The sequence below is a fragment of the Dendronephthya gigantea genome, unplaced genomic scaffold (genome assembly GCF_004324835.1).
Source record: "Dendronephthya gigantea isolate DGI-Jeju-01 unplaced genomic scaffold, DenGig_1.0 000004F, whole genome shotgun sequence".
NCBI lineage: Eukaryota > Metazoa > Cnidaria > Anthozoa > Malacalcyonacea > Nephtheidae > Dendronephthya > Dendronephthya gigantea.
This window is the reverse complement of record NW_021163014.1, coordinates 2,821,071-2,833,278: the sequence shown is the minus strand read 5'-3', so window position 1 is coordinate 2,833,278 and position 12,208 is coordinate 2,821,071. Positions and strand designations below refer to the sequence as shown.

Here is a 12,208-nt window from a genome sequence, read left to right as displayed (position 1 = left end):
ATGATAATTTGGCCTTAAAAACCTTTCTGTTAAAACTTATTTCACCATTCTTTACATAGACTATAGGTATGTTAATATTTTTATAGGCTGTAGACTAGAAACCATCTGGCTTACGGTCTAAATTGAATTGCGCATCAACGTGATATCGCTAAAAGTTGTGTACTTTGTATTTTCAACGAAAATAAATGGTCGAATACCTATACATGCTAGGAAGACTACAACTTTTAAATTCAACTTTTTCACAAATCGTTTCCAGGAGTTTTTTTCCGAAATAACAATAGCGATATTATTTATTAAACACTTACCTGTCCTCGTTCAGGTTTCAATTGTTTGGATGCACGAGAGCGTAAACTCATCTAGATAAAAGATCCTGGCGAATACGCGATTAAACATAAAGTTTACCTGTTTGGTTAACGAACAACAAGGCCATCGCTCATAAGAAGGAAGCAAAAATTAAATTGAAATAGTAAGTTAAAATCGTTTATATATTGTGAGATTCATCAACTTCAGTAGAACCGAGGCATTCGTAACATGTTTTAGGAAACGAAAGGTGTAGCAAAAATGTTGAAGCTTTTGTTCAGTATCACAATCTTGGTCGGAATTGCTGTCCAAGAAAACATGGGTGAGTATAAGTATTTTTGTAGGTTTTTATGAGTAAAATCAACATTTTCCTATGCATCTGTAAGTGGAATATAATATTTTGCAAAGTGCTTAAAGCCAGTTTCACAATGCGTTCAAAATAACCAAAGCCGATGATCCTTCAGAGGAAAGAAATCCGAGGCTTTAACAGGGTTATGTTATTTTTTATCTTGTCCCTGCGAAAGTCTTGCCTTGCTTGGGTTGCCTTGTTTTGTCTTGCCGAATTAATACGCGTTTTGCGAGAAATTTAGCCTTTTCCCTCAGTCTTTTTTTAACTTGTTTGGTAAGAAGTACATAATATAATTCCTGTATTTACAAAGCGATAGTCATGTAGGGAAAATTGGGCAAAAGTTCGATATATCCTTACACTGCAACTGGACCGTTTGGTGAGATTAATCCGAAATAAATCAAAGCCAAAAAACTTCGAATTATCTTTTAACGAAAGTAGTCCTTATAAATTATGCAGTAAAAATAGAGTCAAGATGCTTTAAGCAGATAGCAAATCACGAGGATAAATCAGCCTTCTACTTTTATACAACTACCTAGATTAAATTTAGCATAAATAGTTACACTTTTCAATATTCAACCCAGAGGGATACATTTTCCTAAGTATATTGATCCAATACTTTTCCCTAATTGTAGGCTCTCTCGGATTAGTTTTATCAATGATAACTATCTCACAATTATTAACTAAGCCATTGTGCTCTTTTGTTAAAAAATGTGAATGAAAAGATGCTTCAATGTGTTGTCCCGGTTGCAAATCGCTTTCTTTTGACATGTTTTATAAGTTATTGTTAAAACCACTCCAGTCTTACATCTTTGTTCATTAACTACCCTGCTTTGTTCTATGTTATTCCTTAACTCGCTTAGTTTCCTTCTCAATGAGCCATGTATGTATGATCTATTTTTGAACCAACTACATAGCTCCTGGAGATGTTTCTCAAATCTTCCTTACGTGATCCGTAGAAATTTTCTTAAGTCGCAAACCCTGATTATCTACTATAGATGTTTTAACGTGTGCAGGGTGCGATGACTGATAGTGTAAATATTGATGGCAGTCAATGGGCTTAAAAAAAAGACTTGTTCTGAACTTACCATCATCAATTTCCACCGTTACATCAAGGATATTTACCTTGCCCTGTGAGTACTCATAAGTAAATTTCAAGCTGGGATGGAACTCATTAAATCTGTTCATAAACTTTAATAGCTTATCCTCACCTTCTAACCAAATAAAAAAGGTATGATCATTATACCGTAGCCTCACCCATGGTTTTATCTCTTGTTGTTCCAAAAATTCCGTCTCTATCATGTCCAAAAAGATACATGCATACGGCGGGGCATATACATAATTATACTGATTTTAATTAGCTACATTACAGAGTCAATACATCATTACAAAGCATACGAGTCAACCTGTCAAATTATTAAAAAAAATTTTTGACAGTGGCACATATGACGTCATTGCAATTGAAAGAAAGAAAGAGCCGACAATTAGAAAAATAGAGTAATTAAGTGAACAGTTGTAGATCTTCGCTGGCCTCAACCCCAGTGTTAAAGAAAGGTCTCGTTACGTTTGACTAGGAGCGCCTCGAGAAAGCCGAGATAGGCACGACAACCTTTTAGTGTCGGAAATAGTGTACAACTTTACCGGTTTAGAAAGACTTCTTAGTATTTTATCGAGACAAGATTTTAAGGGAGATCACCCCGGTTTCCGAGATTAGGCAAACGGCTCCAGATTTTGGGCAATAAATTATCATCCGCTCCGCGGAAGGAGATTTTTCACAATACTTAGTTTTGAGTTTATTTATCGGGGAGTATAAAACATTATCCGGATAACGATTCCAAGACAAGAAAGATTTGATGATTTCAATTTGATTACTGAAAAATCGTTTTCGAACTACAAATTTTAAAAGCGCGGTGGTATAAGGTTTTCATCCAAGCTATTTTACGGTATAACATGGCTTGAAACTAGGAAAATGCGGGTACTGACCAGTGTGAGTGTCTTTACGATATAAACGTGGGTACCATCGATCGTGCGTTACTTTCATATCTAAAAAATGTGAGACACTATCGGGAGAAGTGTCAACTGTGAAGTCGAAACTATTAAACTTTGTTAAAACGGCGGAAATATAGGAAGGCTTGATTAAGACAAGCGTATCGTCAACGTAGTGTTTAAAATTTTTTAGTGTCAGCAATTAAGTTACAAACTATTAATCTTTCAAATTCGGTTAATATTATTCCCGAGCCGACGTAGAGTACCGCGCGAGAGTACTAATTCCGCCAGGAGATTAGGAATCACACCTGGGTATTGTGACAACATAACGGAATTCAAAGTGTCTAAATTCTATGTCATGGACTGTGGACGTTCAATGGTCATAGCACTTGTGCGCACGGGCAAAATTTGAACGAGTAAGGACTGATGATAAGAAACTTGCTCATACTGGAACAAAATGCTTGTATTTCAATGAAGAACGTCAGCAATTTAACCGTCATATTTTATCCACTATTTTTATAAAAAATGTTTCGTAAACATGATATGAAATTCGGATCAAATAAAATGATATAAACACTTCGAAAATATTAAAATATGATCAGAACTGGAAAAATTAAGCGGCGAAAGGTAAGCGGTGAACAACTCGTACTTTATAATCCTTGAAATGGCAGGTGTCTAGTTTGTTTATCTCGTGTTTGTTGTAAGAATGCATTTTACTTGAGCTTGGTATGTCGTTTTGCGAAGACCTATAGTAATCGTATTTTTTTTAAAAATTGCTTTGTCTGAGCCCTGCCCTGCAAATTCGCAACAAATTGTCCAAGCAAAACAATGTTTTCGACAATTGGGGTGAGTCACACCCCTACGTAAGGTGATCTTGAAGAACTGAAAAAAACTGTTAGTCTTTCAGTAAAAAAAGACGAAGACAATGATATGATGTCTTTTTTACTGATAATATTGGTGTATATGCTATGCGATATATTCCTGCAAACCATAAACAGCAATAATTATGATACTGCATTATTTTAAATGCCGCATTGTCACTGTTTTGCAATAGCGCGTATCTAAATATATCAAACACACTAAAACAGGTCCGTTTAACTCCATAAATACTCAAGAAACACCATCCTTGCTAATTTAAATTGAACTTCAATGTCTGAAGAAACGACACTGGCCGCGTGCACATTAAAACACCATGGTCAACATCACTTGACCAACACGGAATTGTGAATTCGCGAGATTGCGTACAGTTGCGCATGCAACTGCTCCGTAGATTTTCGCATTTTTTGCTGCTATTCTTGATGCTGCGGCTGAAATGTTATTAAAGGGAGATTGGTAAGACATCAGTTAACAAGAAGATAGAATTTATTTTAAACTTTTTGTTCGTTTTGTGCTAATATCTGGTGGTTTTTATCTATTACTAACCGTTACTGGACTCGTTTACATTAATTAGACGGTTGGTTTTTGACGCACGCAGTATACGCCATGCGTATGGCGACGAAAGCGCGCGTATTCAAACGTAGACGAGACATCTGCACACGTATATTGTATGGAAACTATAGAGACGCTTATGGTACTGTAGATATTTGTAATTGGATAGTAAATGGATTAATTCGTGTTTCGCTCTTGGTGACAATTGTCTATTGGTGCTTAAAACCATGTCCTAGCAACGTTGACTCCAAGACTTCCTTAAATGGGATCATAATCCAATGTTCTTTGGCAAATCTACCTGATAACTTATGCTTCACATGGACCGCTACTCCTGATCATCGGCTAAGAGTAACTAATTATCCTCCCGATTACCATTATGGATTAGGCTTCCAAACTACTGGTAAAGCATCCCACATCTTCCTGCTTATTCTACTTGCTGGTGACATACAAACTAATCCTAGCTCTACTCTGCAATCCAATAACAAGAACATGTTGCGCTGCCTATATTTTAATGCAAGAAGCGTCGTGCGTAAGTTGGATGATCTTCAAGTTCTCGCAGCTGATAAAGATTTGATCGCTGTTACAGAAACTTGGCTGAAACCGACGGTTATGGATTGTGAAGTGCTACCCGGGACAAATTGCAACATCTTTAGAAAAGACAGAACTTCTCGGCCTGGTGGAGGAGTTATGTTGGTCGTTCGAGATACGATTACGTGTTTTGGTCGTCAGGATTTGGAGGGGATAGTTCTGAGGTTCTATTTTGCGAGATTCGACCTAACAACAGACGTAAACTTCTTGTTGCTGTTTACTATCGACCACCGGATTCCAGTCTTGAGTACTTGAAGGAGTTAAAAGCATCTCTACGTCTAGCACATAATGCCAAATTCGATCAGCTCATTTTATGTGGCGACTTCAACTTGCCAAACATAGACTAGGCTACTGGCACCTCAAAAACCAATGACGCTATTGAGAACTGTTTCACAAAGTTAGTGCGTGATAACTACTTATGGCAATTAGTAGACTTCCCGACACGGATCTCTAACACACTGGATCTAATATTAACTAATGTATCTGAAAAAGTTAAAGATGTTTATGGGTATGATGACGTCATTTCTACTGATCATAAACTCATCAGTTTCACTATGGATTTTAACACTCCAAAAAAACTAACTGTCAAACGCAACGTCTTCGACTACAAGCGCACTAACTGGAATGACCTGAATGAGGCTCTTTCTAGAACTCCTTGGGATTTGGCTTTTACTTCAAATAATGTCGATGCAACCCTAACCCACTGGTGCGATTTATTTCTTGCTGCAGTAAAGGATCACGTGCTGGTGCGCCAGGTCAAGAGTGCGTCCGCCCATCCATGGATCGATGCAGAAATGTTGTCCTGTATCCGACGCAAAAATAAACTTCGGAGAAAAGCTCGGGCTACAGCGAATCCAGACGACCTTTCGCGGTATTCTGAAATTCGACGGGAAACAAAAAGACTCATCGCGCAGAAAAAGAAGGAGTCTGGCCATAAACTTGGTGATGTGCTTGCGAGCAACCCAAATCGTTTCTGGTCCTTGATAAAGTCATTAACTACTAAACGTTCTATTTCCAACGTCCTGCGTGATGGCCAAATGATTGTGTCTGATCCAGTTAAGAAAGCTAATTTGATGAACTCGTTCTTCAACTCCGTATTTTCACCTCACTCACCTGTCTCTCCTGCATCTTTTCCTTCCCGTGATGTTGATCAGCAACTATCTGATATCGAACTGTCAGTTGGTGAAGTAGAAGCTGTTTTGAATACACTGAATCCATCTAAGGCATGTGGACCTGACAACATCCCTGGAAGACTTATTACATCCACCGCAGCAGCTATTGCACCAAGCCTGTGTCGTCTCTTTAATATGTCTTTATCCCTCGGTGTTTTCCCAGAAAACTGGAAGAAGGCCAACATTTCTCCTGTCTATAAAAGTAACGATCCTTCACTGCCAAACAACTACAGGCCAATCTCTCTACTGTGCATCCTATCCAAGGTGCTAGAACGTTGCGTATTTAACCGTTGTTTTCCACATACATCGCAGTTCCTCTACCCCCTACAACATGGATTCCGTCAAGGCCATTCTACTGAATCTCAACTACTGGTTGTGTATCACGACCTGTTGGATTGTGTAGCCAGTGGCAAGGAGATTGATGTTTTATACCTGGATCTGTCGAAGGCATTCGATAAAGTTCCGCATCACCTGCTACTCGCCAAACTTTCTAAACTTGGTATATCTGGTTCCCTCCATCAATGGTTCCATAGCTATCTGTCTGACAGGTACCAACGAGTAGTATTAGAAGGTGCGTCTTCTGACTGGTTGCCAGTTTCATCCGGGGTGCCTCAGGGATCAATCCTCGGTCCCTTTCTGTTTATCGTTTTCGCAAATGATCTGCCTGGCTACATCACCACAGGGTCCACTTTAGCGCTGTTTGCCGATGATTCAAAATTGTATAAAACCCTTGATAGTCCTTCGTCGACGACCAATCTCCAACAAGACCTGAATAACCTTCGGGATTGGAGTGCTGATAACTCGATGCTTTTTAATCCCTTGAAGTGTAAAGCGTTGCGCATCTCCAGAAAAAAGTCACCCAGTCACAAGTTCGACTACATCTTGGATGGACATTTGTTGGAGAGTGTGTCAAGCATCAAAGACCTCGGTGTGACTCTCTCCAGAGGTTTACAATGGTCTAAGCACATCGAGGAAATCACGGCAAAGGCAAACCGAACGCTGGGATTGGTGAAGAGAGTATGTAGAGATGTGCAAGACGTGAAGACAAGGAGGACGCTGTACTGCACTCTGGTTCGCCCGCAGTTGGAGTATTGCTCCAGTGTTTGGTCGCCATACACTGCTAAACATCGGGCATTAATTGAAAATGTTCAACGCCGCGCCACCAAATTCATCCTGAACTACCCAGAAAGTAATGTATCTTACGCCAACAGACTCAGCGAACTTAACCTGCTACCCCTGGAATATCGAAGATCTATCAAGGACATTACTCTATTTTATAAATTCAACTCTGGTACTATGTATATCGACTCTAAGGGCATTTTCTCTCCAGTAAACTGTGCTCGTTTAACACGTAATTCTAGTTCACATAACTTTAAAACCAAGATATCACACAAACAAGATTATTATAGATTCTCCTTCTTTCCACGGGTGATAAATTTGTGGAACAAGCTACCGCATGATACTAAAGCCTCTTCATCACTACAATCACTTAAAACAAGGCTTATACTTCAATGTAAAGATACTCTGCAAAGTTACGTTCCTCCATAATACTTAGTAATAATAACTTCTGTTTTGTAATAATGTAAGCATATGTGACCGTCCGAGTTTGTTTGTAAAATTTCTGTATATGTCTGTACTATAGTTGTATTTTAGTGTATTTATTTTTAGATAAGGAGACAATTACAAATTGGGACTTATGTCCTGTTATTGCCTCCTGTCACTGCTGTAACTTTTAGTGACAAACCAATTAAAAAAAAAAAAAAAAACAAAAAAAAAACATATCTTCGCATTGATGATAAAACCAGCTTTTGCCTATATATCTCTTAGCCTCAACTTGTGCTACGGTTCTTCAGACGTCAAATGTATGCGCAGAATTTTCTTTCAATATTCTTTTATTTAAGGGATTTTGATAAACAAGAGTCGTACACGAATCTTTGAAATGGACTTATCCACGCAAAGAACCCCACCATGAAACAGAAAGTCGGAACAAAATTCAATATTTTCTTTGACTTTGGCGATCCATCTCTTTCGTTAGGAACATACGTATATATATTTCATAATTTTGATGAGTACTGGCTTAGACGGGAGTGTAAGAAACAAAGCTTTTTGGTCAACGTGGCTACATAACACTAGTATTTTTACGCCATGCTAAGAATCGGTACTATTTTCTAAGTCACAAACCACACTATATCCGAGCAAAAGTTCACACAGGAAATAGAAAAAATCGCAAATTTTGAAAGCTATAAAAATCTTTCGACAAAGCCAGTTTTGATTCTGTTTTCCGAAATGAAATCAGGAAAGTGAGCACTTTAAATTAAGCCAAAAAAGGGCTCGAAAATTTCAGACCGAGTTAGGCCGAGATTTATAACATCTGTCTCACCGCGGTTCGATCTCCGTCTGTTCTCGGTTCAACCGCGATCAGGCCGAGGTTTGAACTAGGTTAACCGCGGTTTTTGTTTGGTTATTTTTTGACAGTGCAGTATACCATTACAAACAATCCTAAAACAGATTTTTTTTTTAGCTAGCGGCACATGTCGAAAGGCAAATTGGTGGCATAGTTTCGACAAACCTGGTTGGTCCAATTGTCCTGCTAATACTCCCTATATCAACGGTTTGTTGAGAAGTAAATCCTCGCATCCCCATCGCGATTGGATATACCATCTTGAAGGGGCAAGTTGTTGTGATGCCGGGAGACCAAATGCTGAATGTGTACAAGCTAATTGGGTGCACAGTTTTGACAAGTAATAATATTTTTTCTCATAGTACTTTATATATTTAATATAATTTTTCCAACAAAAATTTTATTTATGCTTATAATATATCAAACTAATATGTTCGGCTTAACGCTGTCCAGAAAAAAATGGAGAACAACGTTCTCAATTACCGTCCGCTTCACCCGCACATGCGTCATGGAGAATCGGCTTAAGTATTAGTCGGGATGCGGGCGGGCGCGGGTTGAGACTTATCCCATATAAACTTTTCAACTGTCGCTTTTTATTTAATTGACAGATATTTTTATTTAATTTCGTTTCACGGCATTTGCAGACATCGTACTTGGAACCTATGCCCAGCAGGATATTATCTGTCCGGATTGCATCGCTCACACGGCCATAATCTACACAATATTGAGCATGCGCGGTGCTGCAAACCTCGTGGAGCACCGAATTCTTACAAGTCATGTTATGATGAGGGTGTTTGGTCCAGCTTTGACTGGAATCGTAAGGGTATGGTTTCATGCAAAAAACCTGGTCACTTCATCACCGGTCTTTACAGATCTACCTGTAACCACTTGTATTGTATTGATATGTTCAAATGCTGTGAATTGTCTGATGGTATGTATTATCGTATGTAGTCGACTTAATAAAGAACACAAGGACGCTAACTAAAAATTTAACTAGCACTATACAACGTTTAAAATATCCTTTTTTATACACTTTGAATTTTGCTATTATGACAATTATTGAAATGAAACGAAACAAAAAAAAATGTATATAACTCAAATAAGACTGGAATGCCAGTTCTCTTACTTTTCCTCATTAATGAGTGAAGCCAAGATGGCGGAAAATGAAGCCTCTCTTCTTGTAAGTATAAAACACGCGTGTTTTTTGCGTTGCTAATCACGAAGGGTGAAGCCGTAAAAGAAATTTTTTACTTTTTGTATGAATCATACCAGCTTTGTACAATTTTTTGAACAATTTTCATGGGAGACGATATTTTATAAAGGATGTGCATTTGACGGACTTTGCGATCATTTTAATTAAGCCCATATATTTGAACACAAGTCGAAAAAATGGGAAATGTGCTTATATTTTCGTTGGGAACGATGTCTTTTTTCTGTCTGAAACAATGTCCTAGAGAAATGATTTGTGTTCCGTAAAATGATCCTCTTGTTCCTCATATAGAATACATGCTATATTTTGGGTTACTGTTATCTAAAGCTGTCTGTAAGTTGAATCTATAAAGAGGAGTTTAAATTATCATTGATATATTGCCGATATTTACTTACAAAATTTCCGTGCCGGAGGACTGGATCTTACCTATACAAGAAAGGCTTCATACTCTGCTCTCCTCGGTTCATACCTCCGCTGGGGCTGGCGTACAAGTCGTATTTGAGTTCGCTGATCAGATCTTATTTGCGATTTAAAGAATGACAACATTCGTATAGAATACATGCAATATTTTGTGTTACTATTATCTAAAAAGGTCTGTAAATTGAAGCAAAAACGATCTTTAAATACTCATTCATATATTGGCACCATTATTTTTACCACCTACACAGTGAACTGAAATAAGACTGAAACGATAGCTCTGCAAAAAATTTGAAGCTGAGATAACGGAATATGACGCCTTTCTGGTAGGTGTGATTCAAGCCTCCACGCGGAAGTCTTGTAAGTAAAATGGCAGCAATTATGATTCGACCTTTGACATTTCCGCGCCAAAGAATGGATCATACGTGCAAGATCATACACTTGGCTTCAAACGTCCGGTGGAGCTAGCGTTCGAGTATCATTTGAGTTCACTCATATCCGCTTTCATTCGGGATTCAAAGAATGACGCCATCGAAAAGTAGGTGGCCCAAGCATTCTTCAAAATTCGTAAATAAACGTTTGAAGTTTAGCTTCGAGAGAATATGATAAAACAACCGGCGTTCAAAATAATCTTTATTGCTTTTATTTTCAAGTTGCGAGAATTTAGCAAACGTTTTAAACATACTACATTTTAATAAGATTCTTGTCAAGTTTGTCATAATAATATACTGAGTAGACTCGATCGTGTAACACACGCGAGAACAAAAACGCGATTTTGGAATAAACAACACTGATTTCTAGCCTCCCTGATTAAGCGAGACAAAATAACCAGGTCAATGAGGTCATTTCTTCAATGTACATTGGTTTATTTGTTGCAATAAAATTCTCTTTCGACTCATTAGTTGTTTTCTTTATAGGCCGGTGGAGAAATATTGGAAAGGGATGTGCTGGGGCAAGAGATAACAAATTTGCAAGTCTGACATACAAGGGCCCTCCTGGTTTTGTTAGTGCATTTAGGCTCACTCACACCCATGGAAAAGTCGGATGCGTTGGAAGCGCAAAAACAAATTGGGGATGTAATGGTCATTACCGCACCGATATGTACGTCACAGATGTTCGCAACGCGGTTATGTATCCTTCTCGTGTATTAACCAAGCCTCATCATCACGGCGGTTGGTATCACCTGCCTGGCTATTTCGAGAATTCACCTCAGCTGGTGTTTTCAGATGTTGGCACCAGGTTCATTTATCGAGGGCAGCAAATGCGAGTCTGGTATGGTGAAGATCTTTACGGTTATACCGAGCATGACAACCATGGAAGCACTTGCTTCACGGCTGAACTTTATTTTGTTAAATAGCCGTTTTTAGCGATCAAATTAAACTCGCTTATTTCTTATTACCCTTAATTGTTAAAGGCTTTTGTTCGGTGTGTAATTGTCACAATTTTTTTCATTCGAAAAAATAATACAATTTGAATTTACCAATCATTTATGTTGTATTAATTATTTTTTTTATTACAAAATATTAGATGAAGTTTAGATTATGGGAAACAATTGGGAGATTCCTATGTTACATTGCTATTAAACCATTTAAATTATAAGTACAACTCTTACAGTGTTTCACCGCGATTCACTCAGTGTTTATCACATTGCTTCCTAACGGCACAGAATACCCATCAGAAAGACAACTTAATTGTTTTTTGGATCACTGTAATTGGCAACTCAGCAAGGACGATAAATAGAAACCATCACCCCTTGCCAATATTGAAAATGGCGCCATCTTAAATATTGGCGCGGGGGTATCTCACCTACGCAAAAAGAGACAATGGCGTATGTATGTATGTATGTAAAACCTTCTTTAATGACGCTAGCCTTATCAACAAAAGTTGGTTTCCATAAGGGGCGTCCAAAACACAATAGAACATTTACAAAAGATAATAATATATCTACATAGCTATTTCCCAGCTAACACAATTACGTTGTAGCAACGTTGTACGAACGTTTGCCGAACGTACACACTACGTTGTAATTAACGTCGTTGGAACGTACTTTTGTGAACTCCCACGAACGGATTAAACACGTCGGGATTGACGTACCAGTTTTACGTTCGTACAACCTTCGGTCGACGTTTGGACATTTATACAACGTTCATAGCACGTTTCTGGAACGTTCCAACAACGTACAGTGAACGTTCACTTAACTGTTGGTATGAAACGTCCTCATTAGTTTGAAAGGCATTTTTCAGACAAGTCCTTGAATTATCAAATTTCATGCAATATATGCATGTTAAAATTTTTTATCTTGCTTAAATTATTGGTCAACAATACAACATGATGTACAGGATAGAATGCAATTTATTTAA

At 38.1% G+C, this 12,208-nt stretch overlaps 1 protein-coding gene across 1 annotated transcript; it reads left to right on the top strand.

Moving 5' to 3' along the window:
• The first annotated feature begins 343 nt into the window (after window positions 1-343).
• Window positions 344-11,297, top strand: LOC114515610. Its single transcript, XM_028534899.1, has 5 exons — window positions 344-466; window positions 541-622; window positions 8,342-8,561; window positions 8,866-9,152; window positions 10,766-11,297. The coding sequence occupies exons 2-5, from the start codon at window positions 562-564 to the stop codon at window positions 11,203-11,205; spliced, it is 1,008 nt and encodes a 335-aa protein (XP_028390700.1). The 5' UTR covers window positions 344-466; window positions 541-561; the 3' UTR covers window positions 11,206-11,297.
• The last annotated feature ends 911 nt before the right edge of the window (window positions 11,298-12,208 follow it).